Source organism: Carettochelys insculpta, chromosome 10 (genome assembly GCF_033958435.1).
Source record: "Carettochelys insculpta isolate YL-2023 chromosome 10, ASM3395843v1, whole genome shotgun sequence".
In the NCBI taxonomy this organism is placed as follows: domain Eukaryota; kingdom Metazoa; phylum Chordata; order Testudines; family Carettochelyidae; genus Carettochelys; species Carettochelys insculpta.
In genome coordinates, this window is record NC_134146.1 from 34861421 (window position 1) to 34887943 (window position 26523).

The window sequence follows — 26523 nt, forward strand, 5'->3', positions numbered from 1 at the left end:
TTTAAGGAAGGGATTAAGGATCATGAGATTGGGACCCTCAGCAATATTTCTTAACACTGAGTTGTAAATGAATAATTTAATTGCTTTGCACATCTTCATTAACCACACTGAGAAAACTACCCACATAAAATATCTTTACTATCTTGACTTGGCTTTTTGGTGCTATGTGGATGAAGAGCACTTTCTGGAAGAGATGGTGTTTCTGTTCTCTCTCTTCCATTGGGACAGAAGGGCTCTCTTAATTAGATGGAGAGCTGCAGAGGAGCACCAGGCATGTTTATGCTGTTCCAGTTCTTCAAAATATAACTAGCTGTGTGAGGCACTAGATCATTTCAGAGAGTGGCAGGAAGTATTTGTTGCATTAGTCAAACAAATGTACCCAGATGTTTCTCGTAATTTCTAAAGCCATGATGCATGATATTTATACCTGTTTTCACCTTCTAGTCACAACGTGACTGCCAGGATAATAACAATTCTGGGCTGTTGTGTGATTCTGCCAGAGGGAGTGTAAACCAGGGAGAGCATGCATTTGCTTTGTGTATATGGTATAACACTTTCAAGGGCTTTTCTTAGGCTGGAGGTTTTTCCTCTCAGAGCTAAACTTGTATGTACCTGCCCAATCTTACTGAAATTATATACAGAGTTCTTGTTACTCTGGTTCAGTCTCCCCAAATCCAGAAACAATTTGTCCCATCTTCTGTTTTACTCAGATCTGCTATCACTTTCATGCTATTCCTTGTCAAGCATGCACTGGTGAGTGCAACACATTGGATAGCTTAATCCCCTTCAATTTGAGGAGCAATACTGCTCAATGTCAGAAAAAAGTAGTTCTGGAAACTGTTTCATGGGAGCATAGACAGATGTTGAAGAACACTGCAAATATGTGGGAAAATAAACAAAAAATATCTCCAGAAGCTCTAATTATTGTGAAAACTTTTCATTCAGGAAGAGGGATCTGCTGAAAGGTGAGAGGCTTTTAGTGTGTGAATAAGTAGATTACATTTAATGCCAATATCGCTACCAACTGGGGCCACCTATGTGTGATTCCGTACAATGAGTTTACTCTCCAGATTTTTTAAATTCAGGCAGCTATTCAGCTCATTTTCCCAAGTCGATCTGTCATTTACCATCTAATAAAATGACCTGATGGGCTCTCTGGGCAAACTCTTTATGCTGTGCCAAAATATTTGATATTAAAATGCCCTCTTCAGGCTCTCCTTTATATCAATAACTCTGAGAGAAAAGACAAGATGACAGAAACATTTTGCTACCCAGGCTATTATCCACAGTTTGTGAGTGTGCCTTTCAGAATAACAAGACTGTGGGAACCACCATTCCTGAATGAATAAAATGGTAATATGACAGACTGTCATAGATCACATTTGATGCTGATATTACCCACTGGGCCTACCCGTATGTGAGTTGGCATAATGAGTATATTCTCCAGATTTTTATAATGAATACACTTCTTCAGAACATTCCCCCCACATTTGCTAACCAAAGGAGCTGATGGGCTCCCAGTGCGAATTCATCATGCTTTATATTTTATTTCAAAATGGTTTGTTTGGGGCTTTGATTCTCACAAGGCTAGAATAAAAGACAAGATAACAAAAGTATTTCCCTATCCTGTCTCTGATCCAAAGATTATGAATGGTGCTCTTGAGGACAATGACACTCTAGTGAGCACCAGCATGAAAGCGGGTAACTCCATTGGTGGCTCTATCACCAGGTGGAATATTTAGTGATGTTAGGAAAAGATGCAGTAATGATGTACTTAAAAATCCAGTTCTGTCAGACACTTTCCAAACAACAAGCAACCATCTGACTTCATGTTCCTATAGCATTAGGCAGATGTATAACATGGTTACTTTTAAAGGTTTTAAGAAGCTTATTTAATCAAATTTAATTTGATCTCTGGAAGAAGGATTTCCGAAATACTGCCCTGTCCATTAAGTGGAAGATGGACAAAAAACAGCTCTCTTAGGCCTTGCTTTTGCAAGCTTTACATTGATTTTGATTTGGATGAATATCAACACTGAACTGAGTAGAAAAGCCATGTGACTATTTAGTTTGAGCATAAGTTGATGAATGAGACCCTCCTGTTACTGTCTATATTATAGAGGTATTTGTGGAAAGTTTGTTTTTTATTGTTGAACTCAGCCTCCCACAAGCTCCATGCAAAATAAGGCTTTTAATCTAATGACCAGAAAGTAGGTCCATTGCCCTATTATAAGGAAACTGCAATATAATGAGAAAGGAATATTAAAAGCAAACATTATTTCTTCCACTTATCCCTGGAGAAATCTGTGCGTGATCCAGCTACTCTCATTTCAGCTCCCAGAAACTGGAGAAGGCCTGTACACACTATCAGTTATACATACTAAATAAGTCTCAGGATATTCCTTCCAGATTCTTACTTGATGAAAACAGTGATGTGTATAAATGTCTGAAGCCATAAATTATAGTGATATGCAATATTGCACGGAAGTAATGTTCTTCTGCTTCTGTTGGTGTCTGATTCTGCTTTAGTCTACAATGGACTTACAAAGTATGCAACAAGCATCACAAGATGAGATTATTCTTGTGGGTGAATTGCCTGCACCTCATTTGGCCAATGCTGTCGCACATTAAATATCCTCAAGACTGTCCTTTAAAATTTTGGGACTGAAGCAAATTGTCTATAGGATCTTGTAAAGTCAGTCTTTTCTGCCAAGTGCAAATGACCACTAATCATTAAAACAGATTGAATCACGTGTTACTTTGCATTAAACAAAATTCTGTTTTTTAAGATGATTTTGATTTAGCAAAAGATGCTCCTGGCTGAATACTTTCCAGGCCTTCTTATTTCCCAGATAGCAGAACCTTTCTTTTCACATCCTCCTAAAACATTCCCAGTCACTCATTGTAACCCCTTACCACAGACCCTTAGCTCAGGCACACTTTGAAGTGTCTTCGCTGGGAAAGCCCTGGAAGAGTGGAAGAATAAGAAAAATGAAGATGTATGTGAATGAATGAAATAATGCTCTAATAATAACAAAAAGGTATGGGACATTTTGAGGACATGGAGGAGAGAACTGTTTCGATAAGCTTCAAGCAGAGGGATTCCTGTGTGAATTGGGGTGACTGCAATGTGAAGGAAAGTTAACACATGCTGTCTGACACATATAAAAATAGTCTCAGAACAGTAGCCATATTAGCGTGTAGCTTTGCCAATAACAAGCAGTCTTATAGCATCTTAAAGACATTTATTAGGCAATGAGCTTTCATGGGTAAGAACCACTACCTCAAATTGTCACATAAGTATTTCAGACTCTGTGCCTGAATATCTGAGAGAAAAGATGCAAAAGATTTTTCATCCCATATCGTTTTCTTTCCTCTTAACCTAACTCCAATTGCTACTATTGATTCAGATGGCATTTGAGGCCCGATCCAATACCCTCTGCTATGAAGGATTAGTTTAAAGGCTGATCCCTATTAGATTATCCTTAATTTCAGTGAGTTTTGGATCAAGATCACTAATGCAGAAATGTATATAGTTGTATCAAAAATTGCCTTCCTTACCTGTAGATAGAACTTACGCTACTGCTATGACAATTTGAGGGTCTAATCTCCACTTGCTGGATGCATAAACTCTAGTCATATTTATACAGCATGTGACCCCCCAATGAGCCTTAATACTTCATAGACCTGAAACCCCTTTGATGTGGTGCTTATTGTAGCTTTCAAGGACTACCTTTCAAACTTATTTTTACACTATGAGTTGCAATTAATAATCAGCAATGATCTCCCTTTCCCAGAGTACAGATGCTCTGAGAGCTTAAAGAAGAATGAATATTTAGCTTTCTTTGGTAAGGAGAGCAGAAATACTATGCCATGAGTCTATTTCTGTATAATCCATTTACTATGCTGTCACTTCCAGGCATCACAGTCAATATTATTTTGTGGCCACAATAGCCTTTGAGGTACTGTGATTCCAGGATGCTTGTCTTTAAGTTGCCACCTTCTCAAATCATATTGATCGCAAGCACATTTGTTAGGTTTCGGTAACCAAGACAACAGAGTATTTGAATAGCAACCCCAGCCCCTAAAAGGTTCTCTTCATTGCAAGCTGGAGACAAGAGACCTTGGAATTTTGCACCTCTGTGATATACCAATAGGCAGTCCTGAAACGGTTCAGGTTGTGTCCTAGAGGGAAATGCTGAACCATCATGAGGGCTGATGCATCTGGAAGAGAAGACGGTTAACAGCTCCTAATTTTATGTCTGCACTAAAATACAGTTTTGTGTGTGCAATCAACTGTGAGCATGAAATGACTGAATTTAGGCATCAAACCTCCAGATTTGTGGGTCCCAAAACAACTGCTCCCACAAATAATGCAGCTAGATTGCTAAGTGCTACCATTTTCATCCTTAATTGACTGCACCTGTGGCTGATGGGAACCAAACTGCAGGCACACAATGAGACACCAGATTGAGGCCATTTTGACAATTTGGACCTTGATATATAGCTTTACTGACATAGATCACAATTTGGCCCTCACTGCCACTTCTCTGACACAGATCACTTTCTATGGAAACTATTCTTTTGGGTTTGTGAGTTAATTGAAATGTGCAGGTTTCTGGTCCTCATTTTTCTCATCAGGATATCAGTTAAAAATTCTAGAAAATTAGCTGGAAAAATAATAGTTTGCAGAAATGTTGATCTACCATTTCAGTTCCTTATGCATTAAACTCACATGGCATTGTGCCTTCAGACAATAATTTAGAACATAAGGGCTATGGTTACATTAGCAAGTTTTGCCAGCAAAACCCTGGTTTTGTTGACAAAACTCATGGAGCATGCACAAACAAAATGGGATTTGTTGACAATACCTGAGCAAAACACAGCACTTTCACTGGCAGCATTCTGCCTCAAAGCTTTGAGGCAAAATGCTCTATCGACCAAAAAGCTGTGTGGTTAGTTGGGAGCCGGTGGGGGCTTCTCTCAACAGACAGGGCATCCAGAACAATCTGTCTGCTATGCTTCCGGGTGTCTGTTTTGTCCAGTGAGCAGCCAGGCAGTCCAGCTGCTCTGGGCGACAGAGTGGAGCACTCTACTGATTGGCTATTGTGTGTGGTCACACTCTGTGAACACAAGTTTTGTTGGGAAATCTCTCCTGACAGTGACTTCCATTGACAGTGCATTTTAGAGTAACCATAGCCAAGCTGTGTCTATGGCAGAAGATCAGTGTTTGTAAAATGAGGATTTTATCCTTGATTAACCCTGATTACAGATAAAAATCCAAACTAAATGGTAATAAAATTCATCCTGTGTAAAAATACTATTGTAGCAACTTATGGTCTAGTGAAACTAAGCACTAATGTTGGATCCATGCTTTCAGCTCCCTGCTACATCTTCAAACATGTAAGTGAAAAACTTAAGACATTCACCACTCTTAATAGGTTAATAATTTTCACATGGACATAAATATGTGTTTATGTAATTCCCATCATTCACAAACACAAAGAGAACTCAATCATGCATAAAAGTGTGTCCTTCTGCTTCAGGAGAGTCCTTTACTTTGGGGCAAGGGGGACATTTATTCTCCCTAACTCGGTTTACCCTTTGACTTTTCATGGGCCTTTACTTTTTACATATAGGCAAGGTTATTTTGAAGGATCCCAAAGTCTTCCAGGGTGGTTTAACATATTTACTACCTTGAATCTACCTGTGAGATTTTATACAGCTTCCCTCATTTTAGTACCTGAATACCTGACAATGGGTAGCAAAGGCTCAGAATCTAAGTGATTTGCCCAAAGGCACACAAAAACTCCGGACAGGTTGAACTTTTCTAAATGGAACTCTCTGAACTGGCAACATCCATAATCCATTGTGATCTTAGTTAAGCCAGTGAGGTTTCGTGGGACAGATCCACTTGATCTCAAGAGGTGGGTCTGTCCCATGAAAACTCATCACTTACTAAATTATTTTGTTAATCTTTAAAGTGCTACTGGACTGCTTTTTTGTTTTGATATTAAATAGACTAGCACGGCTTTCTCTCTGTTAGGTAGCTGGATGACCACTTATCATGGGTGTGGCCAAGTTTCCTGCATAGCCACCAGTCCTGGCCCTCCATGTTCTCTGCTGCTATTCAGCTCTCACTTAGTCCTAAATATCATCTAAGAGTCCAGAAAATGATGGAATATTGCTAGACAATTTTGACCTCCCGTGGGCTGGCAATTTCTCTCTTTCAGCACTGGTCAGGTCCCAAGGTTGCTGGATGAAAGAGGGGTTCAACCTGTAGCAGAGCCACGAATGCAACAGGGCCAACAGTCACCATGGGCCCTAGGGCAAGGTAGGGGAATGTCTCTGTGCCCCTTGAAGGTGTTGAGCCTTGAGCGGAAGGTGTGGGGCCAAGGGCAGTCAGCCGTCAGCACCACCTGGATCATGGAAATACTCCCTCCAGCCTTCAGAGCCATGTGGAACACTGCTCAGGTGGTAATTCAAAGCAAACTGTGCCCTTTAAAACTTCAGATCCCTGAGCATTTGCCCCCTTCCCTCCACTTTTGTCCAGCCTGCAATAATGGAACCTATGTCTCATGGGTGTCAGGCCAATGCTTTATTCCTAAGATCATCTTCAGTAGGATAAGATCCTTTACCTGCTGCAATGATTTTCCAATTCTGTGGATGAGGCATTCAAATGTACAGCACTGCATGGCAAAATTCAAGAGAAACATTTACGCTGAATTTTTAGTTTCTAGTCTGTTATTTCATGTGATAGTTCATGATGCTGTTCACAGGGTTTTTAAACAGCGCTCTGATTTGCCATTTGGAAGTGCATGAACTTTTTTAGCAACGATTTGACCCATCTCTTGTCAAGAACAGAGCTTCTATTTTCTGAGTCTGATTTTATGTCCATATGGGAAATACTGTGCACCTTTTATTTATGTTGGCAATAATATTAAGCCAATCTAAACAATTTGTAATCCTGCCCTATTTGAAACAAAATAGGTAAACCAACTATTCCAGTTTTCTAATCTGAAATTCTGTGACAGCTTGTCAGTTTGCAAGCCAGAACCTCAGATGCCTGCCAAACATGTTTCTGAAGTTATTGGCTTCCTGCATGATGCACTAGATCCAAATGTATCAAATAGCTGAGCAGTGGTTCCCATTACTGTTTTTTAATATGAGAATATGTGTGGACATTAGTAGCAATATTGTATAATGCAGAGTCATTTTAGACTCCTAAATAAAGCAGAGCCACATGTTTATAATAAACAATGTATTTGTTAGATGTATTTTTGTCCTTGAACTATCTGTGAAGAAAGCAAGATTGCCACAGATTTGTTTGTGGCTCTAAAATGAGTTACATTAAAAAAAACAGTATTAGCGATGTTCTATAGGAAAGATGTGGGAAGGAGAAGATAGAAAGAAGTTACATTTTCTTCTTTGTACTTTGGTAACGAACAAACATATTTATGAGGACTACCTCCTCCCATGCTCCTTCTGGGTTCATAAAATGGATCCACTATGCCTCAAGTTGCTATGGATTCCATTTTTCCTAAATCATGTTCACCTCCAATCTGCCTTCTGCCATTGACTTGACCAAAACCATCTCACCTGAACCAAGGGACTAGTATCCTGTACTGTCTAAATTATAGGGGTGATTCTGTGTCCTTGTTATGTTTTATCTGCCTGCTGCTTGCAACACCGCTGACCACCATCCTTTTTCCTAGATTTTGGCAATACAGTTGCTCTTTTGTATTCTGGGTGTGCCTAACTGGGGAATACTCATACTAAATTCCCTGGCAGCGGGAGGAAGATGCAGTTCTGCATGCTACCAATCCCCCCACCCCTCAACTGAGGGAACAGCAGTGTAGTGATGCACTGCTCTGGAGATGTTTTAGTGTGTGTGTGTGTGGCAAGGTGCGGCAACATGGGGTGGAATGGCAGGTAAGCGCCCCACACCCATTTCCCTCATGCACCTTTACGCTTTCCGCAAAATCCCTTAATCTGGCATACCCTGTTTCCTATGGTTGCTGGAGGAAAGAGGTTCAAGTATATTACGTACATTAAGCATATTATGTTGCCCTAGTTCTTGTCCTCCCTTAATGACTTAATGTGTCTTCTCATTATCTCCTCTACTGCTGTATCTTGGTATCACATGGGGTTCTTTCTTCTGCCTCCTCCTTGCTGTATAATCCCATTTAGATCAACTGTTGACTCCAAAAGTTTTGAACATATTATGAAGATAGTCGAAATATTGTTCTCCTTTTCTGTCTAATCTCACTACTCCTGCAGTTTCTTAGATAGCCCCTTCAATGTATCTTTGTCTTTCCTTCTAACTCTTCTTCACTTCCTCTTTTCTCAAGCCAAATGGAGAGATTCATAGAGACTCTAATTTTTTAATCCTCACCCCTTCTACGCCTACAATTTATACATAGATTTAATCTAATATTCCTTCCTGTATAATCTTGTCATGGTCTCTCTTCCTATTACCAGAATGAGTGAAATGTTTTCTAATGGAATATTTTTTGATAGAAAATGCTTTTTTGTTTAAATTGAAAATTTCCAAGGAAATGTCAATTGTAATGAATTTTGCTTTTAAAATAAATTGAAAGGAAATTGTTTTTAATAAGATTTACATGAACCATTTCAGTTCTTTATTTCAAAAATGACAATTTCACTAGTTATTTTATTCCATTTTTTTTAAACCATAGCTGCGTCTACACGTGCACACTACTTCGAAGTAGCGGCACCACCTTCGAAATAGCGCCCGTCGCGTCTACACGCGTCGGGCGCTATTTCGAAGTTAACTTCGATGTTAGGCGGCGAGACGTCGAAGTCGCTAACCTCATGAGGAGATAGGAATAGCGCCCTACTTCGACGTTCAACATCGAAGTAGGGACCGTGTAGACAATCCGCGTCCCGCAACGTCGAAATTGCTGGGTCCTCCATGGCGGCCATCAGCTGGGGGGTTGAGAGATGCTCTCTCTCCAGCCCCTATGGGGCTCTATGGTCACCGTGGGCAGCAGCCCTTAGTCCAGGGCTTCTGGCTGCTTCTGCGGCAGCTGGGGATCTATGCTGCAGGCACAGGGTCTGCAACCAGTTGTCAGCTCTGTGTATCTTGTGCTGTTTAGTGCAACTGTGTCTCGGAGGGGCCCTTTAAGGGAGCGGCTGGCTGTTGAGTCTGCCCTGTGACCCTGTCTGCAGCTGTGCCTGGCATCTCTATTTCGATGTGTGCTACTTTGACGTGTAGACGTTCCCTCGCTGCGCCTATTTCGATGTTGGGCTGAGCAACGTCGAAGTTGAACATCGACGTTGCCGGCCCTGGAGGACGTGTAGACGTTATTCATCGAAATAGACTATTTCGATGTTGGCTGCATGTGTAGACGTAGCCCATATGTGTTCCTTACTATACAGCTAAGTCTTGAAACTTTAATCCCAACTCTCCTCCTTTGGCCTGCTGTCTGAACTTCGGAGGGTCCTGTTTTTGTACTCATTGTTCTGAAACTACTCGCTATAAATATAGTGTGATAAATTGGTAAGAAAAGCCCTAATATTTGTCATATGTCCACTGCAGGAATATCAGGAGAAGAATGTAATAGGCAGGTAAGATACTTCAGAGCTTTAACAACCAAAGCCACACCAGTTCCCCTAAAATTTAGGGCTGAATAGTTCAAAGGCTTGTGTTTGTTGGGTCTTTTTGTTGTTTTTAAAAAACTTTAAGTGATTTGTTTAACTGGTTGAGAAGTTTCTTTTTACAGGACACTTTTGACAAAGCCTTAAAATTGATCTTTATATATTCTACTACTTTCTTTCGTCAGCTTTCATCTCACTGTATTTGTCTGTCTCCTTGTCAATTTTCCTTCACTCATGATGAGAAAAATACACTGAATAAACCTAATAACATAACCTAGCAACAAATGATCTGGGATGCCATAGTTTTTACCTTGCTAAATAAAGCCCCATCTCACAAGGAGGTAGCAGAGCATTCTGCTAACTATGATTGATCGTACTAGTTAGTGTCACTCATTCAATTCTGAAAGCTTTCTGGAGAGCAGCAAAAAGGGTAAAGAAAAATGAGAGTAATAAATGTTATCTGTCAACATGGAACTCACTCAAAATAAAGCAAACAAGGAAAACTTTCAGAAAAGTCCACCAAAAACTCAATCCACGTTGACTATGTCTTTGTGTCTGATCAAACACTCAATCCACATTGACTATGTCTTTGTGTCTGATCATAGATATATGGAGCTAGATATTCAGCACCTACTTTTTTCAACCATTGGTTACTTGCTTGGGTTTTTATCAAGCATGACTCACCTGAACCCACTCTTCTGAGCTCTCCTAGGTGCAGTGTCTGAAAAATGTAGCTGTTCAAGTATCAGGCTGTCTAAAGCAGAGCCATCTTATCTACAGGAAAAGGTGGGGTGGCTGCTGCAGTCCCCCCCCGGGGGCCCCACTGAAGCTGCCCCAGCTGTCCTATGGATGGGAGGGGGAGGATTGCTTGGGGAAGGTCTTGGGCAGCAGAAGCAGGTGGTGGCGGCAGCAGGAGGTTGTTTCCTTCCATCCCCACCTTCCCCTCCATTCACTATGTGGCACAAGCAGCAGCCTTCTCCACTCTGCTCTGACCTCCTGGCCTGCTGGGCCCCACTTCTCCACAGCAATGTGAACCAGCCTCAAGTCCTTGTGGTCTGTGGAGAAGGGGGTCTCAGCAGCACCAGGAGGCTGTGGCAGAACAGAGCAGGCTATCAGTTATGCCACATGGTGAGTGGGCTGGGGGGCATGGCAAGGGGTGGTGACTCTCTGTTGCTGTTGCTGTCCACCATCTGTGCCCTGCCCCGGGTAATCTCCAGATAAGTTAGTTGGGGAAAGGATTGAGGGCTGGGTGAGGGTGGAGCAGGGAAGATGTAGGGCCTCTTGTGTGAGGGGTTTGCCTGGGGCCCCATGCCTGGGTTCAGGGTGGCGTGTTGCCTTGGGCTCCTCCCCACCTCAGAACAGCCCTGACCTGAAGTCTGCTTTAGACCTGGTCTTAGGTCTTCTGTAAACTAGGTCCAGCTGCAAATGGTCCCAAGTAGCAATAGACACTGAAAAACATGAACAAGGTTAAGTGAAAGTCTATTTAAAACAAAAATTAATTAATTATGAGCTTGTTCTGTAGCCACCCTCTTCACCTGATCCCATTCTTCTCATGTGCATTATTTCTTTGATGTGATTTTATTTATTTCTCTTCCCTAGCCAACAAATATATGTTTAGGGAAAATCAAAAGAAATGGTGTCTCCTGCTTTTGAGAAAGGTATTCTCAAAAATTAAGCTAATGAAACTAGAAATGTGAATGAGAATTACAGTATTTGAAAAACATGAAAAAATCTGATCCAGTGCAACAAAGTACCAGGTCCAGTTTAGCCTATTGAAATGACTAATGCAATAGCAACAAGCTTTAGGTGACAATGAACATAAGTGGAAAATAGATTCCAGTGAGTGGACGTCAAAGTCATACCTTATTGAGAGGTTAGTAATATTTTCCCTTCTCTGCCCTTTAAAAAGCATTAGTTGCGAGCCTAGTGCTGATGACATATTGTTCAACAGAGGTCACTCCTAAGTATCTGCACTTTCTGATTCAATAAAAAAAAATTCAGTTTAAAAGGAAAAGGTTGTTGGAAAATACAACTGCTCACCTGTCAATAAATTTCAGATGAAAGAACCTCAGAAATATAACAAAAGGCACATAGATATTGGAAGACAAACATGCTCAAGTCACTTCAAACAAGCCAATAACTCTCTGGGGCTGTGTCTACACTACCACCCTCCTTCGAAAGGAGGATGGTAAGTAGGGTGTTGGGAGTTTACTAATGAAGTGCTGCACTGCATATGCAGCACTTCATTAAGCAAATTCCAACCCCCCCGTGGCAACTTCGGAAACTTCAAAGTACCAGCTTGCGTCTAGCCGCGGCTCATCCGCTGGTACCTTGAAGTGCCAGGGCAACTTCAAAGTCTCTTAATTCCTCTAAAGGGACTTCAAAGTTGCCCTGGCACTTCAAAGTACTGGTGGGTATGCCGCGGCTAGACGCAAGCCGGTATTTCAAAGTTTAAAACTTTGAGGTTGCCACAGGGGATGGGGGGAATTTGCTTAATGAAGTGCTGCGTATGCAGTGCAGCACTTCATTAGTAAACTCCCAACACCCTACTTACCATCCTCCCTTTGAAGGAGGGTGGTCGTGTAGACACAGCCTGGGTTTCCAAGGTAACAAAAATACTTAATGTGGTCACTCCTGCAGATAGAGTATATGTCAAACCAAGTTATCTTTATGCATCACCTATATTTCCTTGTGCAGAATTACACAGGCTCATCCCCTAGTCAATGTGTTTCAAAGTGATTTATTAGGGTAAGTTTTGGGTCTCTCCTTGCTTTGGAGAGATCTGGAGGTTAGTGGGCCATAACAGCCTGACCAAGGTGCTCTGATGTCCTATGCTTGCACAGACAGAATCAGGAAGAATAATTCAGCACATATTGAGGGAATGGATTGTACAAATAGCATCACTTATCCCTCTTTTTTCCCTGACATAGGTATCATGTGTTTTTCCCTCAGAGTTCAGGTGTTAGTAGGTGGTAATTGTTTGATATCCTGTCCACACTGCCAATACAAATGGCTACATCCCAGGATGGGGGAGAAGGGGAGCATCTCTATGTTGCATCCTAGCCTGCTATGCTATTGCTGTCGCTCAGGTTTACATACTGACTGGATTCACTGTTTGGAGGAAAAGGCTTTCTAAACCAGGGAATGTGGGGTCTTATTTGGTGCAGCACTGTGGTAGTGAGCACATGGCTCTGCAGGACCCTGTGCTTGGAGGCACTTCCCTTTGCTGCTCCCACTGGCCTCAAATTCTGCCAAAAAGGAGCCATGAGGGAAAAGCCTGCAGGCCCTTGCAATAGCCTTCTTGCCTTGCTGTCCCCACTTCCCCCTGCTGGGAGGGAGGGGGAACGGCAGCACACAGAGTCCTTTCCTTTCCACTGCTGAAGCTGACCAGTCAGGGTTTGAGCTACTTGCTGGGCTCCCTGCTGCTTCTTCCCCCAGCAACCGGGATGGGAGAGAGCCCCAAATCTCACAGGCCAGACCAAGGGAAGTTAGGGTCCAGTTCTGGGCCGCAGGCCATGTGTTCCCCCTCCCTGTTCTAAACCCTTATCCTACTCCTAGCGTACTGCACAGCAGCAGTCCACGTTTTTCCATTAAATCTTAATGCAGAGGAGCAAAGAAAAAATTTCTAGAGAAGTGGTCACAACAACTGAACAACATTTGTACCAACAAATTCAGTATTGTCCTAGAATGAGAGAGTTAATTTAAAATTGCATCTTGCTCTCCATCCATTCGTACAATCCCCACTGATGTGGTGGAGGAGTGGGAAAAAGAAAATTTAGAATGACAGCTAATCTACCAACACAAGAGAAAAGAGGCCATTTAACTGTAAACCAGATTTTGCCCTTAACTCTTTTTGATAAAGAATGGTGGCTTCTATTTGAACTGCCATAGTGAGACATAAGTCGTGAGAACTCTTTTTCGTTAACATGTGAGATAATTTAGAAATGAATTTAAGTTACATGAAAACTATTCAAATATGAATTTATTCAGAATTTCTACCAATATAGGAGAGGGCATACTAATGAGGCAGTTTGGAAGATGCTAATCAGGCACTGATATGAATATGCAGTGCCTCATTAGCATAATGGTGGCCACATGCTATTCAAAAGTGCCACTTTTGGAATGCATGCCACCCATGTAAATGAGGGCCTTTTGAAAGGACCCAATTGACTTTGAAACCCCTTTCTTCCTAAAACCAAAAAGGGAAATGCCCCATCTGCACAAGCAGCGTGCATTCCGAAAGCGGCACTTTTCAAATCATGAGGGGGAACCATTATGCTAATGAGGCACTGCATAGTCATGTCAGTGCCTCATTAGCATCTACCGAGCTACCTTATTAACGTGTCCCCTCTGAAAGTAGGGGGCATGGGTAGACAAAGCCTTAATGTCTTATTATTGAGTATGTTTTCTTTATTTTAATAAAAACACAGAATATCCCAGTTCTTGAGAGCATTTCATGGCAAATTGGCCAGTTATAACTGACACCTTTATTTTTAGTGAGCTTGAATTAAACCAGACAAAATTCCCGAAAGACTTGGAAAACTGAAATAACTACCTTGTGTAAAACATGCTTGGTCTTTATTGTATTAGAAAATTGAGGCCAGCAAACAGCCTTATTTCATTTAGCAAACAAAAGAATCAAATATTTCTACATCACTAGAGTACATTTTGAAGGAATTGTTTCTCTTTTTACGATAATTGTTTTTCTGATTTTATATGACATCAGGTATTTCTTGAGAATGGACAACTTCTTTTTAGGGTCATTAAACCTGCCTGTTTTCAATATGAACATCCTTAATCCCAGCACTCATGTCTCAGTGAAAAATATAGGGCCTGAGAGCAAAGAAAACCCATGAGGAACGTGCAGCTACTGGCCCCAGCACTGAAGGCTAAATGAAGCACACTGTCCTTTCTGAGGTAAGTTGAGCCTTCTCAAAATTCTTCCAAGTCTAAAGTCACTGAGATCAAAAAAAACAAAAAATCTTTCAGCTTTGCTGAGTTTTTCATATCCCTTTTTATATACAGGCTTCTATTTCCTCCCTCATGCCTTGGTATTAGTGCACATTAGAAAATTAGGTCAAACACCCTCACTAACAACTGTGCTGTATAATCTTTCTTTCTTTCTTTCTCCTCCAGTTTTCTTCCGTGGTACTGCAAACATCAATAGCAAAGGCAAATTTCTCTCCTAGATCTTTACACTTTTATCACACTAGAATTTACTAGGCACAATATGCCAAATGCAAGGAATATTTGTATTATTGGGAATCTGTAGTGCATATTCAGACACGTGAGAAAGAGGGGAGGCATATTCCACAACTGATACCTTTTAGAATAAATTTGATCCACTTATTCTAAGCTATGGACAGTGTACATGATGATAATGGCATGTAATGGGTTAACTCAGTAGAAAACATGCCACTGTGATTGTCTTGCTGAGGATTAGAATTGCATCAATGTATTATCTACCATAAATAGTCATGTTTTCAATACTTGCCGTAGGAGCAGATAGTAAGTATGTGATGTTTGTTGTGGAAACCACTTGAAATACTATCTGCCAGCTAATCTAATTATACCCCAAATGATAATCAGACTAGATGACAGGACTATTGGTTGTTTTTCACAAATTCAAACTTGCACACACAAAGCTTACATTGTCTAATTTTAATTTGCATCATGCCCTTATATTGGTAACTTCATTTTGCCAGACAGGCATTCAGAAACAGGAAACTATGTATTATACCTCTGAAACCTTGCTAATACCATAAAGCATACATTTCAGTATTGCTCTGCAAAATCTCTCTGGAAAGGGAAGCTAATTTAAAAAAAAAACAAATATTTCACTTTAAACTGAAACCTCTACATAGCAGTGGTGTCTACTGCCTTGTCATAATCTGCAATGCACTGCAGAATAGGTTTTAAAAGCGTTATCTTAATTCCCATTGAAAGGCCTGATTGCCACTGGCTTCATTGCTATGGATATTGGATCCATTCTTAACCCAACAGAAAGAATTGCCAAGTTCTAACTGACCTGACTTTGTAGGCTCCAGAGAAAGAATTCAGTGCAAAAATAATGTATGAATGACAGTAATGCATCAAATGCATTCATTTTCTAAAGGGCATCCCAATGTTAAAAAAATTCCCAATGCAAGTGCATTTTGTTGACTAAAATGCAAAAAGAGCATTTCCATTAATAGTAATGGGAAGAGTTCTGAGATTCAAATAATTTTAGTAACATGAAACAGGTTAAAATACTATTAATTTGAAGGGTTTAGGTATATTGTATGGCAGAAATCAAAGAGATGGCAAATATGCAGTATCTTAATTCCATTTATACTGCTCATGAAATACAGTCATAAGAATATAAAAACAGTCATACTGGGTCAGACCAAAGGTCCATCTAGCCTAGTATCCTGTCTTCCGACAATGGCCAATGCCAGGTGTCCCATAAAAATGAACAGAATAAGTATTCAAGTACAGAGTTCAAGTACAATAAAGAAAGCTTCTTGCTAAATGAATAAATTGGTTAAATCAATTTTTTGCATGCATCAAGGCAAACAATTACTTCTTAAAGTAAAAATGTGTTAAAAGAATGATGCATTTAGAATGAGTTAGCTCACCACAAGATGTAACATAAAATACATTAAATGCATTTCACTAAATCAATGTTTACTATTCTTATTATCCCTGAAATAATAATGCCCTCTTAAATATATTATAAAGGCACTATCAACTTAAAAGAATAACTGGGGTGACAAAGGTAAGGCAACAGTTTGTGAACACAAATATGTCACAAATATGTTAGGCAATATGGCCAAACAGTTTGCAGAGGACACAAAGATTAGAGGAGCGATAAATAATGAAGAAGATAGGCTCTTGATACAAAGTAAATTATGTGTCTTTGAACAAAGAACATAGGCCTTCCTTTCAGGCAGGGGGAAACCTATCCAGGGGAGCAGAGATTCTGAAAAGGAAATGGGATCATGACAGATAATCAACTAAACATTAAAGCTCCCACTGTGATGCTGTAACCAAAAGGGTTAAAGTGATTCCTGATTAATAAACAATTCACAAAGCTAAATAGGAGAGAGTTCAAAGAAGAGCCCTGAGAATGATTAAACAGGATGGGAAACCTGTGGCTTGAGGGCTAGATCTGGCCCCCAGCTTACTTGGATCTGGACAATGGAAAGTCTCCAAGCCTCAGAAACCCTCTACATGGCTGGAATGTGATCTCTGGCACACTGCAGATGAAAATCCTGAGCCTTGGTGCCCCTCCCTCTGCAGGGCTGGAATGTAAGAGAGTCCCAGAACCTGAAGCTGAGTAAGGAGCAACTCTCTAGCTCTCTCTTTTAGCTTCTCAGTTGGGAGCCAGGCCAGTATGTGTCCTCCAATTGATTTTTCTGTGGATCAGTGGCCTCTGACCAAAAAAAGACAAAAATGTTCTCCAACTCTGAATTAAAGGGTTGGGAAAGTGCACTATAGTGTGAAAGACTCCATGAGCACAGATCATATAGTTTAACAAAGAGAAGGTTGAGAGTTTAAGGGGATCACAGTTTGTAGGTATGTGAATGGAGAACATAAAATAGACAGTAAAAGGATCTTCAGTTTAGAAGATAAAGTTAAAACAAGACCCAATGGCTGGAAATTGGAGCTAGACACATTCCAACTAGAAATAAAGAAAACCTTTTTTGAAGTGAGAGTAATTTACCAATGGAACAACTTATTAAGAGTTGTGATGGATTCTTCAGCACTGGCAATTTTAAATCAAGACTGGATTTTTTTTCTAAATTATATGCAATTGATCAACGTCAAATTAATTCAATGAAGTATTATGTGAGCTGTTATATAGGCAATCAGATTAGATAGTCACAGTGGTCCACTTTGGCCTTGTAAGATGAATGAAAAATGGTTAAATTGAAGCCAATGGGCTCTAGTCTTTGATTTCAGTGTATTTTATTTCAGGGCATAAATTAGTTTAAGGAAATAGCCACTTCAGAAGCCAATTACTGTGTGGATATGAAACTATAAATAATGTGATTTTTGTTAATATGAGGGTAAGTTAAATACTGATAAGTGCATTGCTGTGGATACAGTTTTCTATTTACAATATGCATTGGTTGCCAAAGTTGAGAAAGATAAAGTAACCACAAGGCAGAGCTTCAATTCTGGAACATGATAGCCGTTTTCAAGTACTTAAAAGGTTGTCACAAGGAGGAGGGAGAAAAATTATTCTCCACTGTGTCTAATGATATGACAAGAAGCAATGGGCTTAAGTTGCATCAAGGGAGGTTTAGGTTAGACATTAAGAAAAATATCCTGTCAGGGTGGTAAAGCACTGGAATAAATCACCTATGCATGCTGTGGACTCTCTATCATTGGAGAGTTTTAAGAGTAGCTTAGAGAAACACCTCTCAGGAATGATCTAGATGGTGCTTGGTCCTTCTGTGAGTGCCAGGGAGGGAATTTGATGAATTTTTGAAGTTCCTTCTAGTTCTCTGATTGAATATCCCAGTTTGAAAATCACTGCCCTAGAGTTATAACATTAATATTAAATCTACTAACATTTGTCTATCTGAAGGATATTTCTATATTGACTGTAGAGGTCTTACATAGATCCACTACTAGAGAAAAAATATGGGAGTACGTCCATTATTCCAGTCTATATGTTGGAACAGAAGCTTGGACTGGTTGAGGGAGTTGGATTCCATCCACTATTTCGCACTTAGTGACTTATATAAAATGTTGTTCTTTGGATTTTATAGTGAATTTTAACTTTATGGTTAGCTACATTTAAGTCAAAGATAAATCTGCCATTGATTTCAATAAGGTCAGGATTTCGACAATAGTGCATGTGTGTGAGGTGTAATATTAGGATTTTACAGTTTGAAATGCATGACTTCATTTGCAGCAGTTACAGCCATGAAAAGATGTTTTTGTTTGCATTCATAAGTGAGCAACAGATGACTAAGAACTTTGAAGTGTATACATATTTTCTTAAACTCGTGATATTTTCAGCAGTATATCAACAGTTTATTTTACTGAGATACAATTTTTATCAATAATAAAAGAGCAGTCCTGCATAGCTGGACAATTAATCCTTCCTCCCAGTCACCACTGACTCCAGAACACAATCAACACAATCATCATTTCCAGTTTGTGCATATGACATGAAAATAAACTAACAAATCTTAAACTTACCCAGTTTTAGCAAAACTTGCCCAGTATCTCAAAATGGATCTACTCAAGATTTCCTCGGCTTTGGTGTAATTAACTCTTCTCTCTAGAGGTAATCCAAATACAAACTCAATCTCATAACCATGCATTACGCCCATCCATTCTGGCCAAGCAAGTTTTGAGGACCGATGTTCAAAGAAGTAGAAGAACACATTATTTCCTAGCTGAGCAAAAAATTTTGCCAACTCCATTACAGGACATACGATATTGTAATCCCCAATAATGTCATCCATAGCGTCACGATAATTGTCAGGGTTTTGCTCATCTTCCCAGTCGGTGTAGTGAAAAATGATTGATTCTACCCCAAGTTCACTTGCTTCTGGAAAGGACAGAGTTAAACCTACTTGAAATTCTGTCTTATTGATCAGGCTATCATTATCTTTGCTGAAACCAGGTGCCCCATACACTAGAAATGCTGTCCCTTCATCTTTGTTAACTCCCACTAAGAGCTGGGTTTGTTTAAAGAGCCCGTGCTGTAACAATGTTTGTGGCATCTCAGTGAGAAAATCGCCATCAACTATGGGACAGAAATACATTTTTAAAAGAGAATTGTGTGATAAAACCAAAACTTCATTTTCCAGGATATCCTGGGGATTCTTGCTTTGGAGACAGAGAATTATGTCTGTCTCATTGCTACCTGAACAGCTGAGTAGTTTAGCTAAAATCAAAGCTCTCTTCCTTGCTTCAGAATGTGTTAGAATGGCCCAAGGGGCATTAGCAGAGCCACTTTGCATGATGACTCTTGTGAAAAGAGGATGGCTTTTAGAAGAAAGGATATGGTAACTAATAGAAGCAGCTCCGGCACTCTCTCCAAATAAAGTCACACTTCTAGAATTGCCACCAAAGACGGCTATGTTCTCTTGGACCCACTGAAGTGCTAACCTTTGATCAAATAAACCTGCATTTCCTGGAGCTTCCTGGTTTCCTGGTAAAGCCAAGAAACCTAGTGCCCCTGTTCTGTAGTTCAATGAAACTACAATGACTCTTTCAACACGGGCCAGAAATTTGCCATCATAGACAGGTAAAGAGGATGCCCCTGACTGAAATCCACCCCCATAAATCCATACCATGACAGTTGCATTTTTGGGTTTGGGAAAAGGAACCCATACATTGAGGTATAAGCAGTCTTCACTAAGATTAGTGCTTGGATTCCACATCTCTGATCCAGGGAATCCAGGGAAAGTTTTATCTATATTCTGATAACAAGAGTTTGCATGTTTTGTGGCATCCCAGATCTCTGTCCACTTGTTGCGAGGTTCTGGTTTTTTGAATCGTAGTCTACCAATGGGTGGCTCTCCATAAGGAATTCCCAGGAAGGCTGTCACTGTTCCCCCAAGTACCGGCAAGCGAATCCCTCTTACTTTTCCTTTCTTAGTAGTAACTATAACATCATCTTCAGGTAGCACCTTCCTGACAAACATATACAGTAGAAGAAACCACATCAGAAATCTTGTGCAGATGCTTGTCCTATTGCTCCATGTCATCATTCCTGAAACAGAATAAAAATGAAGTTTAGGAGCATGCATTTTTAATGTTTCAGCACAAAGGCCAAACCTTGCTGCATGCAGAGGAAATGGTGAAGGCCCCTAAAGGCACTGACACTAAGGTGGTTCTGATGTACAGAGCAGCAGACCATGTTTTAGCCAGGGCTTGTCCTTGGCTACATGGGTTGCTAAATCATATTTATTTATGATCTCATCTCACCCTATTTCGACATGGGTTTCCATCAATGGGTACATTTTATAGTCTAGATTCAGACAAAGTGGTTTGTAACCTATCCTTTAAATCCACTTTGGTACCAAATGACTGGAAGACGGCCAATATAACACCAATATTTAAAAAAGGCTCTAGAGGAGATCCTGGCAATTATAGACCGATAAGTTTAACATCAGTACCAGGCAAATTAGTAGAAACACTAGTAAAGAGTAAAATTGCAAGGCACATAGAAGAGCACGAATTGTTGGGCAAAAGTCAGCATGGTTTCTGCAGAGGGAAGTCGTGTCTGTCTAATCTATTAGAATTCTTTGAAGGGGTTAATAAACATGCGGACAAGGGGCACCCAGTGGACATAATATACCTAGATTTCCAGAAAGCCTTTGACACGGTCCCACACCAAAGGCTTTTATGTAAATTAGGTGGTCATGGGATAGGAGGAAAGGTCCTTTCATGGATCGGGAATTGGTTAAAAGACAGAAAACAAAGGGTGGGAATAAATGGTAAATTTTCACAATGGAGGGGGGTAACTAGTGGTGTTCCCCAGGGCTCAGTCCTGGGACCGATCCTGTTCAACTTGTTCATCAATGATCTGGAAAATGAGGTAAGCAGTGAGGTGGCAAAGTTTGCAGATGACACCAAGTTGTTCAGGACAGTCAAAACCAAAAGGGATTGTGAAGAACTACAAAAAGATCTCAGCAAACTGAGTGATTGGGCAGCAAAATGGCAAATGAAATTTAATGTGGGTAAGTGTAAGGTAATGCATGTTGGAAAAAATAACCCAAATTACACGTACTACATGATGGGGTCAAATTTAGCTACGACAGATCAGGAAAGGGATCTTGGAGTTATAGTGGATAGTTCTCTGAAGACATCCACGCAGTGTGCAGCGGCAGTTAGTAAGGCAAATAGGATGTTAGGAATTATTAAAAGAGGGATCGATAATAAGACAAAAGATATCATACTTCCCCTATATAAAACTATGGTACGCCCACATCTCGAGTACTGCGTGCAGATGTGGTCTCCTCACCTCAAAAAAGATATATTGGCATTAGAAAAGGTTCAGAAAAGGGCGACTAAGATGATTAGGGGCTTGGAAAGGGTCCCATATGGGGAGAGGCTAGAGAGACTGGGACTTTTCAGTTTGGAAAAGAGGCGATTGAGGGGCGATATGATAGAGGTATATAAAATCATGAATGGTGTGGAGAAAGTGAATATAGAAAAATTATTTACCTTTTCCCATAATACAAGAACTAGGGGACACCAAATGAAATTGATGGGTAGTGGGTTCAAAACTAATAAAAGGAAATTTTTCTTCACACAGCGCACAGTCAACCTGTGGAACTCCTTGCCCGAGGCGGCTGTGAAGGCCAGGACTCTATTAGGGTTTAAAAAAGAGCTTGATAAATTTTTGCAGGTCAGGTCCATAAATGGCTATTAGCCAGGGATAAAGTATGGTGCCCTAGCCTTCATAACAAGGGCAGGAGATGGATGGCAGGAGATAAATCACTTGTCTTCTGTTCTCCTTCTCTGGGGCGCCTGGCATTGGCCACCGTCGGCAGATGGGATGCTGGGCTTGATGGACCTTTGGTCTGACCCAGTATGGCCATTCTTATGTTCTTATGTTCTTAAAGCTTTTGGATCATAAACCTCCTTTCTCTCCTCACGTTAGCATAGATATGCTTAAATACAGAGGGTGTAGGAAGGGAGAGGATCCACAGGGATTTTGCTACCCCTAAAATCTCACAGAACAAAGCTTCGCAATAGCTCTATCTACCACAACATGGAAGGAGATGGGAAGTTGAGTGTTACGTAGAGAGGGTCAAAGAAGGGAATGTATATTACCAGTGACTTTGTGAGTCTGTGCATCTATTAGCCATATGCCTAATGCAGCAGTGGCCTTGTATAGAACCACAGCTGTAAGTAACCAGAAGTAGCCATGTATGGGTTGCTTTGCTAAGGAGTATTGAGTTTCTTCCCACACATAATCACTGAACAACCACTATTTAATCTGGTTTGTTATTTGGTGCCCTGACCATTCACTAATAAATGAGAAGCATATCATGCAAATCATAGTGCTTGAATAGATTTTTTTCTGACCATGATTACTTTTGTAATTCATGCTATCACGTAAGTGTAGGGAGTTAGTAAACGTGCACAGTCGTAAGACTGTCAGGGAAACTTCTTTTGCTAGAACCATGGGTCAAAATTCAGCCCATGCACCAATTTCTGCACAAATAAACAAATGCATTATTAAGCATGAAAAAGCAGTAGCTAATAAGTGGGTCTGTCCCATGAAAGCTCATCACCGAACAAATCATTTTGTTAGTCTTTAAAGTGCTGCATTTCTGCTGATTTGTTTTGTTGGAGTACAGACCAACACAGCTACCTCTCTGCTACTGTAGATACTGAACCATGTAGTTATGATAGAGAACCCAACTAGGTTAGAACGTCATAGCAAAACATCAAAATGGTTTAGCTATAAACCCAACGGTACTGCCCGGAAAATGGAGGTGCTTTTATCAGTCTGTACTTCAAATGATATATGTATCTGTAATTCTCTATACTTTCAGTTCTTGTAAATGATTGCATATATTGTTATGGCAAAATAATTATTGAACAAATCTGGTTTATAGACATCATTTATCATAAAAATTAACAGTATTATTATTGCTTAGGCGATACAGTCATTTGCACAGGTGCTATAATTTTCTTTATTTTTGCAGCACTTGGTACTATCCTTGACTGGGGCCTCTACCTGATAGTGATGTTAGGAATTTAGACCCTGATTAGGTAAAGTACTTAATTATGTGCTAAAGTTTATGCATGCAAGTAGTCCCATTGATTGTAGGTCTTTAAAGTTGAACTCATTAACTCTGTTATTAAAAAACTTTCTTCTCAAATGCCACGTTTAAAAAGAAGCTCTCATTTGGGCCAGTTCTATAGTCCATAGTTGAAAATATTCAAAAAAGCTACTCTTCTCTTTTGTTTTTTGCACCCTTTCTGTCCTATGTCCTCTTAATGTACTAACATATTCAGCACTGCCACTTTAAATAGCTCATTTTTTGTTGATGCGTAGCACTTCTCTCCTTACAAGGAGTGAAGCTAACTTCTGTGGAAAGTACAGCTGTAACTCTGATCTAAGATCATTTAATTGTTTACATATCATTGGAAAGTTTACAGAGAATAGAAAGCCACAAACAAATAAAAATGCATAGTACTCAGATGATCTACTGCAGAAAAAAAAAAAAGATTTAAAGCAATAGAAGCTTTTTCAGTCCAATGCATAAAGATTGAGGACTAAACAGCTCTGTCTAACAATAACCGAGCCTTAAGATTTACTTACCTAGATGAGCTTTAAGATTTACTTACTTAGAAACCTGCAAACACACTCATGCTAAACTTTACTGGTGTGAGAAGCGTCAACTCAATAGAATTACTTCAAGTGTTTGCAGGATCAGGTATGTAGTGTACCAAGCTGCAGTCACTAGGTAAAATGAAATCACTTTTTGTTTTGTACATCAGTTTGCCCACCCATTGAAAGGATAGTGACAGATCTTACCTTTGTAAAGCATTTTAAAGTGCTACAAATAAAAAATGGTCTATAGAGGATAAGGATAATACTAGAGTGGAATGCTAGTTGCCTTACTTTTAAGATATCTCATGACGGAAGTGAACATTAGACTTGGCAGCATAGGAAGTCAGCAATTATCCAACATACAGTAAACTACATAAGGAGGGTAATTCTTAAAATAATGTAAGATGTCACAGTGAAAGCAAGTATTTAATGTAACATTTAAAGTGCTATCTGTATTTGTAAAAGATTGAAATAATTAAAGGTAATATTATAGGCATAAGAACAAAGTAAACTGCAAATAATAAATCAAAGGTAAAGTATGTGAATGTTTGGAGTATGGAGTTTGTGCAGAACTTTTAGACTCTACAAAACTATTTAAAGTAAACACACACACACACACACACACACACACACAATACTAAAAACAAATAGAGTTAAAAGTAAAAGCACTGATATAAAACAGAGACTGACCTTTTGACAACCAATCCTAAACTGCTTTAACTATTAATGCAAATATTAAAGAAATAAGGAAAGTAAAAATTCAACACTGCACATTTTATAATTAGCTCTCCAATGAAATACAAATGATTTTAATGTGCAAATGAAATAGGTCAAACTTTTGAAAAAGTACAAAACTTCTGCCTTGCTAAACAAAAGCTTAGTAGTTTCAAGTTATTTTTCCTGCTACCAGTGATGAAACTAGCAATTGAAAGGTATACTGCTGAATATGGTGATGAAATATTACACTTTATGAGATTTTTAATGTTACATTAAAACAAATTCAGCTACATAAAACACACTGAGCTACATAAATATGACTTCATTATTACTACAATAATAAAAGAGGTCAGAAGATTGCTTTAGCTGACCAACCTTAACCAAAAAAAGTCGTCATTTACTATATTTGCATACTTTAAAATTGTTTCTGTATTGTTTTTTTTCCAATGAAAATTAAACAGAATATACGTTTGTATTCTTATTCAGTGAGGGAATGCAATTTATTTCAATGATTATTTTCTCTCCTTGCAAATCTTTACCCAGCCAAGAAATTTATAGACAAGGCTGTGTAATGTCTATTTAAACAGAAAAAGATGGTTGAATTAGTAAATGATTTATTGCTCTGTTCAATTTACTTAGCCCATAATCCCTTGAATAATACCAAGGTCTGATACTCATGCCTGCTTACTTGTTCCATCAGTTCCATTTGCAGAGCAGGGTGAGTATCTCCAACAGAGCAACAAATGGGCAGAGCACAACATTTTAAAAGATCACAAACCCCATACAAATTGAGCTTAACTGTAACTTATATTGGCATAGAAAGATACAAAGAATCACTTACCCCAGTTTCTGTCACAAAGACTATGAAGTTTTTTGAGAGTCGCGATCTTTGTATACTTCAGTGTAAAGCATGTGCAGCTGCTACTTTAAGCCTGTAAATTGGACAGTACTGACATTATAATCAACTGTTTCTGTCACAAAGCTCGCGAGAGTTGGCAACAGCAACTTGATCTGTAGGCAGCCGTTCTTTAGCATCTGACATCTGTTCAAGGGGTAATGATATAGTTGCAGAAACGCTTCAGAATTATATCAAGCATTAGATTTCATTGGAAAGGGAAAAAATAAAATTATCCTCAATACGAGGCAACAGTTTCATAACAAATCATTCTAAAAAAACACAACAGCAGAAGTATAAATTTTGCTTTTTCTTTTTTTATGGACAATTATTCCTACTTTTTTTTTCTTTATCAAAAGTCCAAGCTTCTATAACACAGTGGCAAAATATTTAAAATAACTTAAACATTTCTTTCCAGCCTTATTTTCAACTACAAAGCTGAAGGAGAGAAAACAAGAACATTTTATATAGCTATCCCAGCAGAGACCAACAATCAATTATATGAACTGAATTTGACTGTCTGATAAAGCGAGCTGTAAAATTTTTCACAAGTTTTCCATCAGAAAATGCAGTTTCATCAAAACCAAAACATTTCACAATATTGCATTTATTTTGACAAATGATCCAAGTAGAGTTCTGTTTTGATTAGAAAAAATTACAAAACATACAGAAAGCACACATAAAATGTTAAAATAGAAAGCTTATATTCCTTAAGGTGAAGACAGAATATAATTTCAGAAGCTACCATGAAAAACACTAGCTATGGTTACTCTAGTGAGTTTTGTAGATAAAACTGGGGATTTGTCGACAAATATCAGGGAGCATTTACACACAAAATGCTCTTTGTCAACAGAAACAGTTGACAAAAAAGCTGTGTAGATGCTCAGGGGGCACTTTTGTCAACAGAGCAGATCAAAAAGTCAATGCACTTTTATGTGTAGACATGATCTTCTGAAAGTAATCTCTTCTGAAAGTAACTTCTGTAGAC

General features: G+C 39.4%; 1 protein-coding gene across 3 annotated transcripts in view; it reads right to left on the minus strand.

The window, feature by feature from the left end:
• Positions 1–25594, minus strand: part of BCHE (butyrylcholinesterase) — a 48026-nt gene extending 22432 nt beyond the window's left edge. For all 3 annotated transcript variants that reach the window (XR_012646805.1, XM_075004108.1, XM_075004107.1), the window contains exons 1-2: positions 25482–25594; positions 18817–20341 (exon numbers count right to left, since the gene is read on the minus strand). Coding sequence is in view for 2 of the 3 variants with exons in the window: in XM_075004108.1 (XP_074860209.1) it covers positions 18817–20339 (1523 nt within the window). In the remaining variant the exon portion in view is untranslated. The remainder of the gene's footprint in view (positions 1–18816; positions 20342–25481) is intronic.
• Between the last annotated feature and the right edge of the window lie 929 nt (positions 25595–26523).